This window comes from Echinops telfairi, mitochondrion (genome assembly GCF_000313985.2).
Source record: "Echinops telfairi mitochondrion, complete genome".
Taxonomy (NCBI): Eukaryota; Metazoa; Chordata; class Mammalia; order Afrosoricida; family Tenrecidae; genus Echinops; species Echinops telfairi.
In genome coordinates this window covers 1-16,549 of record NC_002631.2, presented here as the reverse complement: position 1 = coordinate 16,549, position 16,549 = coordinate 1, and the positions used below count along the sequence as shown (strand labels likewise).

At 37.0% G+C, this 16,549-nt stretch overlaps 13 protein-coding genes and 24 non-coding genes across 37 annotated transcripts, besides 2 other annotated features; 9 read left to right on the top strand and 28 right to left on the bottom strand. All coding sequences in view use genetic code 2, as the record gives it.

Annotated features, from left to right (window-relative positions):
• Positions 1-1,120: a D loop.
• On the top strand, positions 1,121-1,187 carry KEF70_t22. Its single transcript has one exon. It is a non-coding gene; the product is annotated as a tRNA-Pro (tRNA).
• Positions 1,188-1,197: 10 nt separating this feature from the next.
• On the bottom strand, positions 1,198-1,262 carry KEF70_t21. Its single transcript has one exon. It is a non-coding gene; the product is annotated as a tRNA-Thr (tRNA).
• A 7-nt stretch (positions 1,263-1,269) lies between these two features.
• On the bottom strand, positions 1,270-2,409 carry CYTB (cytochrome b). The gene has a single exon. The coding sequence runs from the start codon at positions 2,407-2,409 to the stop codon at positions 1,270-1,272; it is 1,140 nt and encodes a 379-aa protein (NP_072069.1).
• A 5-nt stretch (positions 2,410-2,414) lies between these two features.
• Positions 2,415-2,483, top strand: KEF70_t20. Its single transcript has one exon. It is a non-coding gene; the product is annotated as a tRNA-Glu (tRNA).
• ND6 (NADH dehydrogenase subunit 6) lies at positions 2,481-2,993 on the top strand. Its single transcript has one exon. It carries the CDS (start codon positions 2,481-2,483, stop codon positions 2,991-2,993), a length of 513 nt encoding a protein of 170 aa, NP_072068.1.
• Positions 2,990-4,798, bottom strand: ND5 (NADH dehydrogenase subunit 5). Its single transcript has one exon. It carries the CDS (start codon positions 4,796-4,798, stop codon positions 2,990-2,992), a length of 1,809 nt encoding a protein of 602 aa, NP_072067.1.
• On the bottom strand, positions 4,799-4,868 carry KEF70_t19. Its single transcript has one exon. It is a non-coding gene; the product is annotated as a tRNA-Leu (tRNA).
• Positions 4,868-4,925, bottom strand: KEF70_t18. The gene has a single exon. It is a non-coding gene; the product is annotated as a tRNA-Ser (tRNA).
• On the bottom strand, positions 4,926-4,993 carry KEF70_t17. Its single transcript has one exon. It is a non-coding gene; the product is annotated as a tRNA-His (tRNA).
• Positions 4,994-6,371, bottom strand: ND4 (NADH dehydrogenase subunit 4). The gene has a single exon. A coding segment is annotated over exon 1 (1,378 nt).
• Positions 6,365-6,661, bottom strand: ND4L (NADH dehydrogenase subunit 4L). Its single transcript has one exon. It carries the CDS (start codon positions 6,659-6,661, stop codon positions 6,365-6,367), a length of 297 nt encoding a protein of 98 aa, NP_072065.1.
• On the bottom strand, positions 6,662-6,729 carry KEF70_t16. Its single transcript has one exon. It is a non-coding gene; the product is annotated as a tRNA-Arg (tRNA).
• Positions 6,730-7,075, bottom strand: ND3 (NADH dehydrogenase subunit 3). The gene has a single exon. A coding segment is annotated over exon 1 (346 nt).
• Positions 7,076-7,142, bottom strand: KEF70_t15. The gene has a single exon. It is a non-coding gene; the product is annotated as a tRNA-Gly (tRNA).
• A 1-nt stretch (position 7,143) lies between these two features.
• COX3 (cytochrome c oxidase subunit III) lies at positions 7,144-7,927 on the bottom strand. Its single transcript has one exon. A coding segment is annotated over exon 1 (784 nt).
• On the bottom strand, positions 7,927-8,607 carry ATP6 (ATP synthase F0 subunit 6). Its single transcript has one exon. It carries the CDS (start codon positions 8,605-8,607, stop codon positions 7,927-7,929), a length of 681 nt encoding a protein of 226 aa, NP_072062.1.
• Positions 8,565-8,771, bottom strand: ATP8 (ATP synthase F0 subunit 8). The gene has a single exon. The coding sequence runs from the start codon at positions 8,769-8,771 to the stop codon at positions 8,565-8,567; it is 207 nt and encodes a 68-aa protein (NP_072061.1).
• A 1-nt stretch (position 8,772) lies between these two features.
• KEF70_t14 lies at positions 8,773-8,838 on the bottom strand. The gene has a single exon. It is a non-coding gene; the product is annotated as a tRNA-Lys (tRNA).
• Positions 8,839-8,840: 2 nt separating this feature from the next.
• On the bottom strand, positions 8,841-9,524 carry COX2 (cytochrome c oxidase subunit II). Its single transcript has one exon. The coding sequence runs from the start codon at positions 9,522-9,524 to the stop codon at positions 8,841-8,843; it is 684 nt and encodes a 227-aa protein (NP_072060.1).
• KEF70_t13 lies at positions 9,525-9,592 on the bottom strand. The gene has a single exon. It is a non-coding gene; the product is annotated as a tRNA-Asp (tRNA).
• A 2-nt stretch (positions 9,593-9,594) lies between these two features.
• Positions 9,595-9,664, top strand: KEF70_t12. Its single transcript has one exon. It is a non-coding gene; the product is annotated as a tRNA-Ser (tRNA).
• On the bottom strand, positions 9,665-11,206 carry COX1 (cytochrome c oxidase subunit I). The gene has a single exon. It carries the CDS (start codon positions 11,204-11,206, stop codon positions 9,665-9,667), a length of 1,542 nt encoding a protein of 513 aa, NP_072059.1.
• A 35-nt stretch (positions 11,207-11,241) lies between these two features.
• KEF70_t11 lies at positions 11,242-11,312 on the top strand. Its single transcript has one exon. It is a non-coding gene; the product is annotated as a tRNA-Tyr (tRNA).
• On the top strand, positions 11,313-11,379 carry KEF70_t10. The gene has a single exon. It is a non-coding gene; the product is annotated as a tRNA-Cys (tRNA).
• Positions 11,380-11,413: an origin of replication (L (light) strand origin of replication).
• A 2-nt stretch (positions 11,414-11,415) lies between these two features.
• KEF70_t09 lies at positions 11,416-11,489 on the top strand. The gene has a single exon. It is a non-coding gene; the product is annotated as a tRNA-Asn (tRNA).
• On the top strand, positions 11,489-11,559 carry KEF70_t08. Its single transcript has one exon. It is a non-coding gene; the product is annotated as a tRNA-Ala (tRNA).
• A 1-nt stretch (position 11,560) lies between these two features.
• Positions 11,561-11,629, bottom strand: KEF70_t07. Its single transcript has one exon. It is a non-coding gene; the product is annotated as a tRNA-Trp (tRNA).
• ND2 (NADH dehydrogenase subunit 2) lies at positions 11,630-12,671 on the bottom strand. Its single transcript has one exon. A coding segment is annotated over exon 1 (1,042 nt).
• Positions 12,672-12,739, bottom strand: KEF70_t06. The gene has a single exon. It is a non-coding gene; the product is annotated as a tRNA-Met (tRNA).
• On the top strand, positions 12,739-12,809 carry KEF70_t05. Its single transcript has one exon. It is a non-coding gene; the product is annotated as a tRNA-Gln (tRNA).
• KEF70_t04 lies at positions 12,807-12,875 on the bottom strand. Its single transcript has one exon. It is a non-coding gene; the product is annotated as a tRNA-Ile (tRNA).
• ND1 (NADH dehydrogenase subunit 1) lies at positions 12,876-13,830 on the bottom strand. The gene has a single exon. A coding segment is annotated over exon 1 (955 nt).
• KEF70_t03 lies at positions 13,831-13,904 on the bottom strand. The gene has a single exon. It is a non-coding gene; the product is annotated as a tRNA-Leu (tRNA).
• On the bottom strand, positions 13,905-15,461 carry KEF70_r01. Its single transcript has one exon. It is a non-coding gene; the product is annotated as a 16S ribosomal RNA (ribosomal RNA).
• Positions 15,462-15,527, bottom strand: KEF70_t02. Its single transcript has one exon. It is a non-coding gene; the product is annotated as a tRNA-Val (tRNA).
• KEF70_r02 lies at positions 15,528-16,484 on the bottom strand. Its single transcript has one exon. It is a non-coding gene; the product is annotated as a 12S ribosomal RNA (ribosomal RNA).
• Positions 16,485-16,549, bottom strand: KEF70_t01. The gene has a single exon. It is a non-coding gene; the product is annotated as a tRNA-Phe (tRNA).

The following is a 16,549-nucleotide window of genomic DNA, read 5'->3' as shown; positions in this document are numbered from 1 at the left end:
TTTCAAATCTAGGGACAAGGCTCTTAGAAAGAAATTTGATTTCTTTAAATAGAGGGGTGGGAGAAAGTAAAAATAGTATTAAAATACAGTTAATTATTTAATCAGGTATCTATTTTAAGTCTTGTTTTTGGGGTTTGGCAGGATGTATATTAGGTACTTATTAAGTAATAGGGGGGTAGGGGGGTTTGCTATAAAAACTAGTACTAGTATTTAAATACTTGTACGTGTGTACTTGTATTTGTGCGTATGCGTGTACGTGTACGTATACGTATACGTGTACGTGTACGTATACGTGTACGTGTACGTGTACGTATGCGTGTACGTGTACGTGTACGTGTACGTGTACGTGTACGTATGCGTGTACGTATGCGTGTACGTATGCGTGTACGTATGCGTGTACGTATGCGTGTACGTATGCGTGTACGTATGCGTGTACGTATGCGTGTACGTATGCGTGTACGTGTACGTATGCGTATGCGTATGCGTATGCGTATGCGTATGCGTATGCGTATGCTGAAAAATCAGTTATGATTTCTCTTTATGTCTAACAAGCATTAATTAAATAATTAACATTCATGTTTATGTGGATTAAGGATATTCAATTGAAGTCCAGCTACAATAGACTTGACTGTGTTAAGGCCTCAGACGGCCTAGTTGGATCACAGCATCCCTAAAAATTAAAAATACCAACTGCATGACACCACAGTTATGTGTGAGCATGGGCTGATTAGACATTAACCCATCGTGTATGTCTTATTTAAGAGGAAAGAGTGGGCGATTTTAGGTGAGATGGTCCTGAAGAAAGAACCAGATGTCTGATAAAGTTCATTATTAGAAACCCCCACAGTTAATGGGCCCGGAGCGAGAAGAGGGACATTACCCGAGCGGGTTGTTGGTTTCTCGAAGCTTGGTGATCAATGAAAGATATTGGAGGTGATACGCCATTTGACAAGGACGGAGCAGAGATGCGCTATGTCTAGTTAAGATTATTTAATTGAATATCATTAATTGAATAATATTACAAGATATGAATGGGGGAAATAATTAAATGGGGGGATTACATAAAATGTACTATGGGGAAAGACATATATGCACGATATACATATTGAAAATTGTACATCAGGGGGTAGTTTAATAAGAATATCAGCTTTGGGTGCTGATGGTAGGACTGAGTGTCTTTTCCCTGATTTTTGTTTGTGCTTATGGAAGGGAGCTTTCATTTATGGTTTACAAGACCATGGTAATAATTATACTACATAAGCTTAGTAGTCTTCATTTAAGAAGATTATTCTCAATTACCCCTGATAGGGGTATAATTACTAGAATAATAGTGAAATATGTGATTGAAGCTAATTGGCCGATAATAATGTAAGGGTCTTCAACGGGTTGGCCTCCAATCCATGTTAGGGCTAATAGGTCAGCTGTCAGGATTCAGAATAGAATTTGGCTTAGTGGGCGGAACATAAGACTTCGTTGTTTGGCTGTATGAAGAAGAGGGATAAGTGCAAGGATTAAAATGGAGGTTATGAGGGCTAAGACTCCTCCTAGTTTGTTTGGGATAGAACGAAGGATAGCATATGCAAACAGAAAATATCATTCTGGTTTGATATGGGGTGGGGTAATTAAGGGATTAGCAGGGGTAAAATTATCGGGGTCTCCAAGAAGGTCAGGAGTAAATAGGACTAGTATAAGAAGAAATATAATTATAACTATTAGGCCTAGAAGGTCTTTAATTGTATAGTAAGGGTGAAAGGGGATTTTATCAGAATCTGAAATGATTCCTGTAGGGTTATTGGAGCCCGATTCGTGGAGGAACAGTAGATGAATAATTACTAAGGCAGTAACAATAAATGGTAAAATAAAGTGAAATGCAAAAAAACGGGTTAATGTAGCCTTATCTACTGAGAAACCACCTCAAATTCACTCAACAAGATTGGAGCCAATATAAGGAATAGCTGAAAGTAGGTTAGTAATAACAGTTGCACCTCAAAAAGATATTTGACCTCATGGAAGTACATAGCCTATGAATGCAGTGGCTATCACAGCAAATAGGAGGATGATACCAATGTTTCATGTCTCAGAGAATATATAGGAGCCGTAATAGATTCCTCGGCCAATATGAAGATACAAGCAGATAAAGAATAGTGATGCTCCGTTGGCATGCAAATAACGGATTAATCACCCGTAGTTTACATCTCGAGAGATGTGGGCAATTGATGAGAATGCTGTAATTGTGTCTGATGTATAGTGCATAGCTAAAAATAGGCCTGTAATGATCTGTAGAACTAAACAGATACCTAGTAGAGAACCGAAGTTTCATCATGACGAGATGTTGGTTGGGGCTGGGAGATCAATGAAGGAACTGTTGATGATCTTGGCTAGTGGGTGGGTTTTTCGGATGTTGGTCATTAAAGGTTTTTGTAGTTGAATAACAACGGTGAGTTTTCATTCCACAGGTTTTGGTTTATGTCCAAGCAAGAATTGTGAAATTTATTTTATTTTTGATGAGTGTTCTATTTGTAGTCAGTTTTGTAGGATTTTCTTGTAAGCCGTCACCTATTTATGGTGGGTTAGGCTTGATCATTGGAGGAGGGGTTGGGTGTGGGGTTGTACTATATTTTGGTGGGGCATTTTTGGGGTTAATAGTGTTTTTGGTTTATTTGGGTGGTATACTGGTGGTTTTTGGTTATACTACAGCTATAGCTACTGAAGAGTTTCCTGAGATTTGGATGTCGAGTATGACTGTTATAGGTTCATTATGTCTAGGTCTATTAGCTGAGGGTTTGATCGTGGTTTATTTAAAAGGGAGTGATGAAAAATATGGGGGTGCAGAGAGTTTAGTAATATTTAGTGGAGAGGAGGTTGGTTTTATTCGGGAAGATTATCTAGCAGGTTCAATTTTATATAGTGGGGGAAATTGAATGCTATTATTATCGGGGTGATGTCTATTTGTTAGTGTTTTTATTGTGATAGAAATTACTCGGGGGCGTTAAATTATCAAAAGGAAAGTTAGGGTTAAGGTAAATAGGAAAGTTAGGGAATAAAATTTGATTATTCCTTTTTGGTTAGAGATAACGGAGGCTGTTGTTATACTAATTAATGAAATATTCTTAGGGAGGAGTTTTTCTAATCAGATGAGGTCCATGGCAGTGGAGGCTAATTTATGGCTTAAAATTAAGTTAGTTTGTGGTATTAGACGATGAATAATGGAAGGGTAATAGCCTAGTAGATTTGAAAATTTGTAGTATATATTGGGGGTAGAGAATTTCAAGTACGTTGTTAATATATTCAACTCTGTGGCGGTGATGAAGCCTAGTACGGTTACGGTTAGGGCGGCTATTTTTAAATATGTAGGTATAGTTATGAGGGGGTAATTTGTGGGGGGGATGCTGTAGGAAATCAAGAATCCAGCTAGGATGCTTCCGATAACTAAACGTTTAATAGGATTAATAAGGTCTATAATATTCTCATTGATGGTGATGATCGAGTTAAATCGGGGTTGGTTTATTAGGGCGAAATAGATAATTCGGGTGCTGTAGATAGCTGTTATAGAGGTTGCAATTAGAGTTAAGATTAGGGCTCAGGCGTTGATGTGAGATAAATTTATAGCTTCAATAATTAGGTCTTTTGAGTAAAATCCTGTGAGAAAAGGTGTGCCTGTTAATGCTAGGCTACCAATCGTAAGTGAAGAAGATGTAAATGGTATCAGTTTAAATAGACCTCCCATTTTTCGGATGTCTTGCTCATTATTGAGGTTATGAATAATAGAGCCTGAGCATAAAAAGAGTATAGCTTTAAAGAATGCATGGGTACAGATATGTATAAATGCTAAGTAAGGTTGATTAATTCCGATGGTAACTATTATTAGTCCTAATTGGCTTGAAGTAGAGAATGCTACAATCTTTTTAATATCATTTTGGGTTAAGGCACAGACTGCTGTGAATAGCGTTGTTAGGGCTCCTACACATAGAATTAATGTCTGTATCGTACTGTTATTTTGGTAAAGAGGATAAAACCGAATTAGTAAGAAAATTCCTGCTACTACTATAGTGCTAGAGTGAAGAAGTGCTGAGACTGGGGTTGGGCCTTCTATTGCGGAGGGGAGTCAGGGATGTAGACCAAATTGTGCAGATTTGCCTATTGCTGCTAGGAGGAGTCCAAGTAAAGGAATATTATTGGGAGGGTTTAGTAAGAAGATTTGTTGAAATTCTCAGGAGTTAAAATTATTAAAAAACCATGCTATAGCTAAAATTAGACCTACATCCCCAATTCGGTTAAAGATAATAGCTTGGAGGGCTGCTGTGTTAGCGTCTGAGCGTCCATGTCACCAACCAATTAATAAAAAGGACATAATTCCTACACCTTCCCAACCAATGAATAGCTGAAATATATTATTAGCGGTAACTAAGATTATTATAGTAATTAAGAATAGAAGAAGATATTTAAAAAAGCGGTCAATGTTAGGGTCAGAGTGTATATATCATACGGAGAATTGTATAATTGATCAGGTAACGTAGAGGGCTACAGGGATGAAAATCAGGGAAAAGTAGTCAAGTTTAAAGCTTAAACACAAGTTAAAGGTGTGAACTGATATTCAGTGTCAGTTTGAAATTATTGTTTCTGGATATGTTGATGTGAATAATAATAAAGGAATTATACTAAGAAAAAATGAGTAAGAAACTGCATGTTTTACGTAGGATGGCAGTAAATTGGGGTTAGGGTAGTTTAGTAATGATATAATGATCGGGATTAAAAGAATAATCAGTGATAAGAGGGTGAAAATAGATAGTGTATTAATTACTTTTATTTGGAGTTGCACCAATTTTTTGGTTCCTAAGACCAACGGATTTCTTCTATCCTAAAAAAGTAAGAAAGCCATAGTTTTATGTATGATATAAAGAATTAGCAGTTCTTTTTTCTTTCTTGGTAAATTTGGAGTTTTACCTCCTAATTTTAGAGTCACAGTCTAATGTTTTAATTAAACTAAATTTACAGAAAGTTGGTCCTATAATGATTTTGGGGTTAAGCGTTAATAGGAGTAGAGGAAGTATGTGAAGGGCTATTAGAGTATTCTCTCGAGTAAATGAAGGGAGTACGAATTTAATATGGGGATTTACATTTCCTCGTTGAGTTATAATAAGTATATAGAGGGTGTAGGAAGCGGTTATTAATATGTTTAGGCCTATTAATAGTATAGTAATGTTTGATCAAGAAAATGATGATGAAATAATTAATAATTCTCCAATTAAATTAATCGTAGGGGGGAGAGCTAGATTGGTTAGGCTGGCTAAAATTCATCATGAAGCTATTACAGGGAGTATGGTTTGTAAACCTCGAGCAAGAATTATAGTACGGCTGTGAGTACGTTCATAGTTTGTGTTAGCTAAGGTAAATAGTATGGAGGAAGTCAAGCCATGTGCAATTATAAGGGTGGAGGCACCTATAAAGCTTCAGGGGGTTTGAATAAGAATCGCTACAATTACTAGTGCTATATGGCTAACAGATGAGTAGGCAATAAGGGACTTTAAGTCTACTTGCCGCAGGCAGATTGAGCTGGTTATAAGTATTCCTCATAGGGATAATATTAGGAACGGGTAAGATATATTTAGGGTGATAGGGTCAAGAAAAATTGTAATGCGCATTATTCCGTACCCTCCTAATTTAAGAAGAATAGCAGCTAAAACTATAGATCCTGCGATTGGGGCCTCTACGTGTGCTTTAGGTAATCATAAGTGTAAGCCATAGAGGGGCATTTTAACTATAAAAGCTATTATGCAGGCTAATCATAACAGTTTAGAAGATCATAAGAACGGTAAGGGCATGATATAGTATGGTAGAATTAGGAGATTTAATGTACCTAAATTATTATAAATGTAGGTGAGAACAATTAATAGAGGTAATGAGCCCATAAGAGTATAAAAGAGGAAATAGACTCCTGCGTTTAGTCGTTCTGTTTGATTTCCTCAGCGGGTAATAATAATTAGAGTAGGAATAAGTGTTGACTCAAATAAAATATAAAATAGTATTATTTCAGTTGCTGAAAATGTCATGAAGAGAAAGAGTTGAAGTACAATAAGCATAGTGATATAGTACTTTTTTCGAGTTTCTGATTCTTTTGATATATGAGATTGACTAGCTAAAAGTATTAATGGAAGGAGTCATGAGGAAAGAATAATAAGAGGGGTAGATAATGGGTCAGAAAAAAATAGGATAGATATGTTTAGGCTTGTGTCAGAGGTTTGATTAAGTAAGAGTAGGCTAATTGGTGTAAGTATGAAGCTATATATTAGAGTATTGATTCATAAATTTTTGTTGTTTGAGAGTCATGTTAAGGGGATCAATATAAGGGTTGGGATAATAAGTTTTAACATTGTAAGAGATTTAAGTTTTGGACATAGTCTAGGCCGTAGGTGTTTGACACTATAACCAATAGTGATAGGCCTAATGCAGCCTCACATGCAGCGAAGACTAAGAGGATAATGGGCATCATTGAGTACAAAGTAAAATGCATGCTTAGGGCGAGGGTTGAATTTAGGATAAATAGAGATAGTATTATTCCTTCAAGGCATAATAGTGAGGATATTAGGTGGGATCGGTAAATTAAGAGGCCTATAAAGGCTATAAAGAAGGCGGCAATAAGGTTAATGTAAATAACGGGCATGTGATAGTTATGGGTATAACCATAATCTAATGAGTCGAAATCATTCATTTTATTTAAACTAACTAACAATTCTATTCATTCTAAGCCTTTTTGGGTTCATTCGTAGGCGAGACCAAGGGGTAAGATTACTACTAAGAACAAGGCTATACTTAATATTAATATAAGGTTATTTGATTGGATCGCTCATGGTAGAGGAAGTAAAAGAGCAATTTCTAGATCAAAGATAAGGAAAGTAATAGCGATGAGGAAAAATTTTATTGAGAAAGGTAGTCGGGCTGAGCTTATTGGATCAAAGCCACATTCATAGGGGCTAGCTTTTTCGATGTACAGGTTCAGTTGGGGTAATCAAAAGGCAATTAATACTAAAAGTGAGGCTAATAGTACATTGATAGTAACAGTAATTATTAGGTTAATTATTCCTTTCTAGGTTTGACTAGATCTAGATAATTGGAAGTCATCTGTACTGATATACTAAAAGAATTAAGATCCTCATCAATAGATTGAGACATAGAGGAATAGTCATACCACATCAACAAAATGTCAGTATCAAGCGGCAGCCTCAAACCCAAAGTGGTGTTTAGAGGTGAAGTGGAACATTACTTGACGTAGAAGGCAAACAATGAGGAACGTAGAGCCAATAATAACATGAAGTCCATGAAAACCTGTGGCTACAAAAAATGTTGAGCCGTAGACTCCATCAGAAATAGTAAAAGGGGTTTCATAGTACTCTGAGGCTTGAAGAAGAGTGAAGTAAATACCTAGGGCGATTGTGATAGATAGTGCTTGAATTATTTGTTTTCGGTTACCTTCTATAAGGCTGTGATGGGCTCAGGTGATAGTAACTCCGGAGGCCAGGAGAATAGCGGTGTTTAATAGAGGGACTTCCAGGGGGTTAAGGGGAGTAATTCCGGTAGGGGGCCAGCAGCCACCTAACTCTGGTGTTGGGGCTAAACTTGAATGGTAGAAAGCTCAGAAGAAGCCGGCGAAAAAGAATACTTCAGAGATAATAAAGAGGATTATTCCATAGCGTAGACCCTTTTGGACAAAAGGTGTATGATGACCTTGAAAGGTGCTTTCTCGAATGATATCACGTCATCATTGATATATAGTTAGTAGATTAGTTGTCAAGCCAATAAGAAGTAAGAGGGGAGAGTTATAGTGGAATCAAATCGCAAGGCCTGAAGTGAGTAGAAGTGCTGAAAGAGCCCCTGTAAGTGGTCAAGGGCTAGGATTAACTATATGATAAGCATGGGTTTGGTGAGTCATTAAGTGTTATCGTGTAGATAGAGGCTTACTAGAAGAGTGAAGACATAGGCTTGAATCAGTGCCACAGCAAATTCTAGAATTGTAAGAAGTAGAAGAATAATAAAAGTAATAAGGGCTGTTGAGGTACTGATTGAGAATAATGCTAGGGTAGCAGCCCCAATTAGGTGTATGAGAAGGTGCCCAGCTGTAATATTAGCTGTCAATCGAACGGCTAGTGCTATGGGTTGAATAAATAGGCTAATAGTTTCAATAATAATAAGTATGGGGATTAAGAGGATTGGGGTACCTTGAGGTAAAAAATGGGACACAGATGTTTTAAATTTGTAACGAAAGCCTAAAATTACTGCTCCTGCTCACAGTGGAATTGCTAAACCCAAATTAATAGATAGTTGTGTAGTAGGTGTAAATGTATGGGGTAAAAGACCTAAAAGGTTTGTTGATGCAATAAAAATAATAAGTGATATAAGTATTAGTGATCAGGTTCGACCTTTAGGGCTATGGATAGCTATTATTTGTTTTAGAATAAGGTTAATTAGGTATTGTTGGAGGGTTCGAATGCGGTTGCTAATTAAACGGTTAGATGTAGGGTATAGTAAGGCAGGGAATGCAATAATTATAATAATAATAGGTAGTCCTATTAATGTAGGGGTAGAGAATGAGGTAAATAGATTTTCGTTCATTTATTATTTCATGGGTTTGTAGATTTAGTAATCTCAGAGGGGTGACAGTTAATATCATTATTAATTAGAATTTTTGAGATTTTAATAGGTATCAGAAGGTATAGACGTAAATCACTTATTGATAGAATAGAGATAAGTCAGGGTGATGTATCTAATTGTGGCATACCATTAAGGGGACTAGGGTTCCCTGTCTTTGACTTAAAAGGTTAATGCTTAAATAGCTTCTTAATGCCTTAGACTATTGAGCTTGATCAACTTTCGAAAATTTTTAAAGGAACTATTTCTAAAATGATAGGTATAAAACTATGATTTGAACCACAGATTTCTGAGCATTGCCCATAAAATAATCCTGGGCGGGTTGATGATAAGGTAGCTTGATTAAGTCGGCCTGGGATTGCGTCAGTTTTTAGACCCAGTGATGGTATTGCTCATGAATGCAATACATCTTCAGAAGAGATTAGTATGCGGATAGTTAATTCTATGGGTAGAACAACTCGGTTGTCTACTTCAAGAAGTCGTAGGTCGCCAGGCTTTAATTCTTCAGAGGGGATTATGTATGAGTCAAATATTAGGTCTTCATAATCTGTATACTCATAACTTCAATACCATTGGTGACCTAAAGTTTTAACTGTAATAGTAGGGTTATTAATTTCATCTATTATATATAAAATTCGTAAGGAGGGTAGAGCGATTAATACAAGAATTACTGCTGGTAAGATAGTTCAGATAGTTTCGATTACTTGGGCGTCTATAGTGTTAGTATGTATTAGTTTAGTACTAAGTATAGCTAGGATGACGTATAGAACCAGGGAGCTAATTAGGAAAACAATTATAAGGGCATGGTCATGAAAGTATAGCAGTTCTTCTATGATTGGAGAGGAGGCATCTTGGAAACCTAATTGGGATGGATATGCCATAAAGATATACAGGAGATTAACCTGTAATTTAGCCCTGACAAAGCTAGGTAATATTTTACTAATATCTTGTAAGAAAGTCGTAGAGGTTACGGAGTTGGCTTGAAACTAATTTTTTGGGGGTTCGATTCCTTCCTTTCTTGTTAGGATTTTATATAAACTGGTTCTTCAAATGTATGGAAAGGAGGAGGAGACCCATGAATTCATTCAAGATTAGTATGAATCAGGTTTACTGAAGTTACTTCTCGTTTTGAAGCAAATGCTTCCCATGTTATGAAGATTATAAGGATTACAGCTGTTAGTGAAATAAAAGATCCGACTGAGGACACGGAATTTCAGGTGGTGTAGGCATCAGGGTAGTCAGAATAACGTCGTGGTATACCTGAAAGGCCTAAAAAATGTTGAGGGAAAAATGTTAAGTTTACCCCAATAAATATAATAATGAAGTGGGCTTTAGCTCATGCTTCACTTAATGTATAGCCTGTGAATAGGGGGAACCAATGGATGAACCCTCCTATAATAGCAAATACTGCTCCTATGGAGAGGACATAGTGAAAATGGGCTACTACATAGTAGGTATCATGAAGAACAATATCTAGAGATGAGTTAGCAAGAATAATACCAGTAAGGCCTCCAACTGTAAACAGAAAGATGAAGCCTAGGGCCCATATTATAGCGGGGCTTCATTTAATGTCACCTCCGTGAAGTGTAGCTAATCAGCTGAACACTTTTACTCCTGTAGGAATTGCAATAATTATAGTTGCTGATGTAAAGTATGCTCGGGTATCAACGTCTATACCAACAGTAAATATATGATGAGCTCAGACGATGAATCCTAAGAAACCGATTGATATTATGGCCCATACTATTCCTATATACCCGAATGGTTCTTTTTTTCCTGAATAATAGGTAACGATATGAGAAATTATACCAAACCCTGGAAGAATCAGAATATAGACCTCTGGGTGGCCGAAGAATCAGAATAAGTGTTGATATAGAATAGGGTCTCCTCCTCCTGCAGGGTCAAAAAATGTAGTGTTGAGATTACGGTCTGTCAGAAGTATAGTGATTCCTGCAGCAAGTACAGGTAATGAAAGTAGAAGAAGTACGGCAGTAATAGCTACTGACCAGACAAATAAGGGTATTTGGTATTGGGTCATAGCTGGAGGTTTTATATTAATCACTGTGGTGATAAAATTAATAGCCCCTAAAATTGACGAAACACCTGCTAAGTGAAGAGAAAAAATTGTTAAGTCAACTGAGGCTCCGGCATGTGCGAGATTACCAGCTAAGGGGGGATAAACAGTTCAGCCTGTTCCTGCTCCTGCTTCAACTATAGATGAAGCTAACAGAAGAAGAAAAGAGGGGGGAAGGAGCCAGAAACTTATGTTATTTATTCGGGGGAAAGCTATGTCAGGGGCACCAATCATTAATGGGATCAGTCAGTTACCAAATCCTCCAATCATAATGGGTATAACTATAAAGAAAATTATAACGAAGGCGTGTGCAGTTACGATTAGCTTATAGATTTGGTCATCACCTAGTAGGGCTCCTGGCTGTCCGAGTTCAGCACGGATTAGGAGGCTAAGAGCAGTACCTACTGTGCCAGCTCAAGCTCCGAATAATAAGTAGAGGGTTCCAATGTCTTTATGATTAGTAGAGAATAGTCAACGGTTTATGAACATAAGAAAGGGTATAGAAGGAAGTTCTAATATATGAAAGTAAAATGGCTGAGTAATAGGCATTAGACTGTAAATCTAAAGACAGGAGGGAGGCTCCTCCTTTTTACTAGGCTCTGAAGTGAGTATTCATATTGAATTGCAAATTCGAAGAAGCAGCTTCAAATCTGCCGGGGCTTCTCCCGCCTTTTTTTCCCTACTCAAAGGCGGGAGAGTAGATTGAAGCCAGTTGAGGTAGGGTAATTAGCTGTTAACTAATAGTTCATGGGTTTAAACCCCATCAATCTAGAGGATTTAGCTTAAGTTAAAGTGTTTGGTTTGCGTCCAATTGATGTAAGAGTACAGTCTTGCAGTCCTTATTCAGAGGGTAAGTATTGTTTACTTGCTTAGAGCTTTGAAGGCTCTCGGTCTAATTTAGCCTAACCCTCTAACTTAGTATAAGAATTATTGGGGAGACAGGAAGGAAAAGTAATGAAATTGAGACTATTGTTGGTAAAAAATATATTTTGTTTGGGGTATTGATTTTCCATTTGAATTTTAGATTACTACTTGTTGGGAACAAGGTGAGTGAGGATGCATAAATTAAGCGTAAATAAAAGAAGAGATTCAAGAGGGCTAGGATAGATATTGTTAGTGTTATGGCAATGTTAGTATTTTTAATCAGTTCATAGATAATTAGTCATTTAGGTACGAAACCTGTTAATGGAGGTAACCCTCCCATTGATAAGAGAATAATTAATAGGATAGAGACTATTAATGGGTAGGAATTTCAGGTTATTGTTAGTATAGAAGTTGAGGTTGAAGAGCATTTAATTAAGATGGTGAATGCTGAAAATGTGAAGATTAAGTATAATAATAGGTTAAGTAATATTAGGGTGGGATTATAAATTATTACGGCAGCTATTCAGCCCATGTGAGCAATTGAGGAGTACGCTATAATTTTTCGTAGTTGGGTTTGGTTTAGGCCGCCCCAGCCTCCAATTAGAATTGATAGGATAGCTGTTGTAAGAATAATATTTACATTAATTGAGGGGGTGATTTGGAAAAGAATAGCTAGAGGGGCTAGCTTTTGTCAAGTTAAAATAATGAGGCTGGTCAATAAAACAGTACCTTGAGTAACTTCTGGGACTCAGAAGTGAAATGGTGCCATACCTAATTTTATCAGTATAGCAATTAATATAATTAGGGATGCTATTGAGACATTTATTTCTGTTAACGTTCATTGGCCTGAATATATAAAATTTAGGGAGGCTGCTATAAGTAGTAGTATGGAGGCGGATGCTTGAATAAGGAAATATTTTATTGCGGCTTCAATTGCTCGGGGGGAGTTATTTTTTATGATCATAGGAATAATAGCAAATATATTCATTTCAAGACCTATTCATGCTATAAGTCAGTGAGAGCTGATTAAAGTAATTAGAGTGCCTGAAATTAGAGTACTAGACATAATAATGGAAGCTAATGGGTTAATTAGTATGGGAAGGAATAAACCAACATTTTCGGGGTATGGGCCCGATAGCTTATTTAGCTGACCTTACTAGAATGTAGTGTAATGGTAGCACAGAGATTTTTGAAGTCTTTAGTTAAGGTTCAAATCCTAGAATTCTAGAAACAAGGGGATTTAAACCTCTATTATTTACTCCATCAAAGTAACTCTTTTATCAGACATGTTTCTATATTTGAGGGGGGATGCTAGCTAATATAACAGGGATGGAGATGTATCATATGCATAGGGCTAAGGTTATTGGTAAGAAGTTTTTTCATAATAAATGTATTAGTTGATCATATCGAAATCGAGGGTATGATGCTCGAACTCATAAAAATAGTATAGTGAGAAGTAGTGTTTTTGTAATAAAATTTAACGTGTAAATTTCTGTAACAGATATATTATGAAAAGCCCCTATAAATAGAATAGTGGTTAGAGCATTCATTATAATGATGTTAGCGTACTCTGCAAAGGAAAATAGAGCGAAGGGCCCTGCTGCATATTCAACGTTAAAGCCTGAAACTAATTCTGATTCCCCTTCTGTTAGGTCAAATGGGGCCCGGTTAGTTTCTGCTAGTGTTGAGATGAATCATATTATTGCTAGGGGTCATGAGGGGACTAGCAGCCATAAATGTTCTTGAGTAATAGTGAGGGAGGACAAAGAGAATGAACCATTAAATAATATCACTGATAGCAGAATAATAGCTAGAGAGACTTCATAAGAGATTGTTTGGGCGACTGCTCGGAGTGCGCCAATTAAAGCATAGTTGGAGTTAGATGCTCATCCTGATCATAGAATAGAGTAGACAGCTAGGCTAGATATGGCTAAGATGAATAAGAGGCTTAGGTTAAGATTAACAAGGGAATGAGGTATTGGTAGAGGAACCCACAGTGTAAGAGCTAGGGATAACGCTAGGATTGGGGCAAGTAAAAATATAGTTATAGATGAAGTCATTGGGCGTAGCGGTTCTTTAGTAAATAGTTTGATTGCGTCAGCGAATGGTTGAAAGAGCCCATATGGGCCAACAACGTTAGGGCCTTTACGAAGTTGCATATATCCTAGTACTTTTCGTTCAAGAAGTGTAAGGAAAGCTACTGCTAGGAGGATAGGAACAATCAGTGATAAGAGATTAATAATAAACATTATTAAGAAGAGGGATTGAACCTCTGACAGCAAGGGTTTAAGTCTTGTGCAATTACCGGCTCTGCCATCTTAATAAGCTCTTATCTAGAGCAGAAATGGATATAGGTAAATTAAGATTATATCATTGGTTTGGTTAAGGCGCTGGTTAGAAGTTGGCCTTATCTCTCATGGTCCTTTCGTACTAGGAGAGATTAATAAAATAGATAGAAACCGACCTGGATTGCTCCGGTCTGAACTCAGATCACGTAGGACTTTAATCGTTGAACAAACGAACCTTTGATAGCTGTTGCACCATCTGGGTGTCCTGATCCAACATCGAGGTCGTAAACCCTATCGTCGATATGAACTCTTAAATAGGATTGCGCTGTTATCCCTAGGGTAACTTGGTCCGTTGTTCAAGTAATTGGGTCAATAAGTGATTTTAATTGCGACTTGTAGGTCTAGATGTATATATCATTCGGAGGTTTAATTATGCTCCGAGGTCACCCCAACCGAAATCTTTCTCCATATAGTTATAGTTATGCCTTTTGGTTTTGTGAGAAACAATTGGGTTATTAATTTAAGCTCCATAGGGTCTTCTCGTCTTATGTTCTAATCCCCGCCTCTTCACGGGGAGGTCAATTTCACTGATAAGAAGTAAGAGACAGTTAAATCCTCGTGTTGCCATTCATACAAGTCCTTATTTAGAGAACAAATGTTATGCTACCTTTGCACGGTCAGAGTACCGCGGCCGTTAAACATGGGTCACTGGGCAGGCAGTGCCTCTAATACTAGTAATGCTAGAGGTGATGTTTTTGGTAAACAGGCGGGATTTTAGTTTGCCGAGTTCCTTTTACTTCTTTTTATCTTTCCTTTAGAGTGCACTCCTGTGTCGGGTTAACAAGCGTAAATATAATAGTCTAGAGTTTGTATAATTACTAGGTTGTTAATTATCAGCGAGTATTCGTTCTGATATATACTTGTGCGGGGAGAGATTTATTCTCTTGTTACTTATGTTAACAGATTAGCTTCTATATAAGAATAGATTTGCCCAATATAAATTTAGGAGTAGAATTGAATTAATGGAATCTAGAGAAATAAATTGTTGAGCTTTAACGCTGTCTTAATTGGTGGCTGCTTTTAGGCCAACTATGAAATTATTTGGTGTTTACTCTCTAAATAAGGTTGTTTCCTCAATTAAAAGAGCTGTACCTCTTTTAATTATAACTAAAAATTACATTAAATTTATAGTTATTGGTAGTAATTTTTAGGTCGAACTTAAATTCTTTCTTGGGCAACCAGCTATCACCAGGCTCGGTTGGCTTTTCACCTCTTACCTTAAAGTCTTCTCACTATTTTGCCACATAGATGAGTTGATCCAACAAGATTGCTCTAGGGTAGCTCGTCTGGTTTCGGGGTTTTTGGCTAAAGTTCCCTTTGTCAAAAATTTTCTAGTTTACTCATTATGCAAAAGGTATAAGGTTTAAGCTTTGCTTTTTGGTACTATTAAGTTATCTTTCATTTTTCCCTTACGGTACTATCTCTATAGCGCATCTATGGAATATTTCTATCTCCTATACTTTATGTCTACAAATGTTTTATATTAAAGTTTTATTTGGTTAAGTTTCTATTTGAGTTGGGCTAGATTTAGTTCAAAACGGTCAGTGTCATGAAATCTTCTGGGTGTAGGCCAGATGCTTTTATTAAGCTACGTTTTGAGGTTTTCCAAGCACACTTTCCAGTATGCTTACCTTGTTACGACTTGTCTCCTTTATGGGGTGTATAAGTAGCTGTTTATGGAGGTTACTTATAATATGTAAATTAAGGAGGGTGACGGGCGGTGTGTGCGCGCTTCATGGCCAGTTTCAACTGAGCACTCTATTCTCAGTTTACTACTAAATCCTCCTTTAGTACTGAAATTTCATTAGTACTTTCGTTGAGGGTTTTCTAATGCTAGAAAATGTAGCCCATTAGGTTCCACCACATGGGTTACACCTTGACCTAACGTTTTTATGTCTTATCATTATGCTTACTGATATGCCTTTTGGGGTTTGCTGAGGATGGCGGTATATAGACTGACTTAGCAAGTGGTGGTAGGGTTTAGTGGGGTGTATCAATTACATAACAGGCTCCTCTAGGTGGGTGTGAAGCACCGCCAAGTTCTTTAAGTTTTTAGCTTTGCTAGTAGTTCTCTGGCGGATATGTCTTGTTGTAGACTATCTAGGTTTAAGGCTAAGCATAGTGGGGTATCTAATCCCAGTTTGTTTCTTAGCTATCGTGGGTTCAGAAGTTATAAAATTACCTTCGTTATTTATTATAAGTATTCTCTGGCTTTTTACGGCATAGAATAGTTTTAGTTTTATTGCTTAAAGATCTTAATCACGCTTTACGCCGGTATTTATTAGTTCAAGTCCTTCGTATGACCGCGGTGGCTGGCACGAAGTTGACCGACTTTAAATAATATAACTAAGTCAAACTTCCGTTAATTGCTTAATTTTTATTACTGCTGTGTCCCGTGAGGTGTGGCTTAGCAAGGTGTTGTGAGCTACATTAAGTGTGCTTGATACCTGCTCCTCTTAATTATAAGTAAGTTTAAGGGCATTTTCACTGGGGGGTGGATACTTGCATGTATAATTTTATTAAGAACTAATAAAAAGGCTAGAACCAAACCTTTATGTTTATGGAGTTAATACTCATCTAGGCATTTTCAGTGCCTCACTTTTTATTAAGCTACATTAAC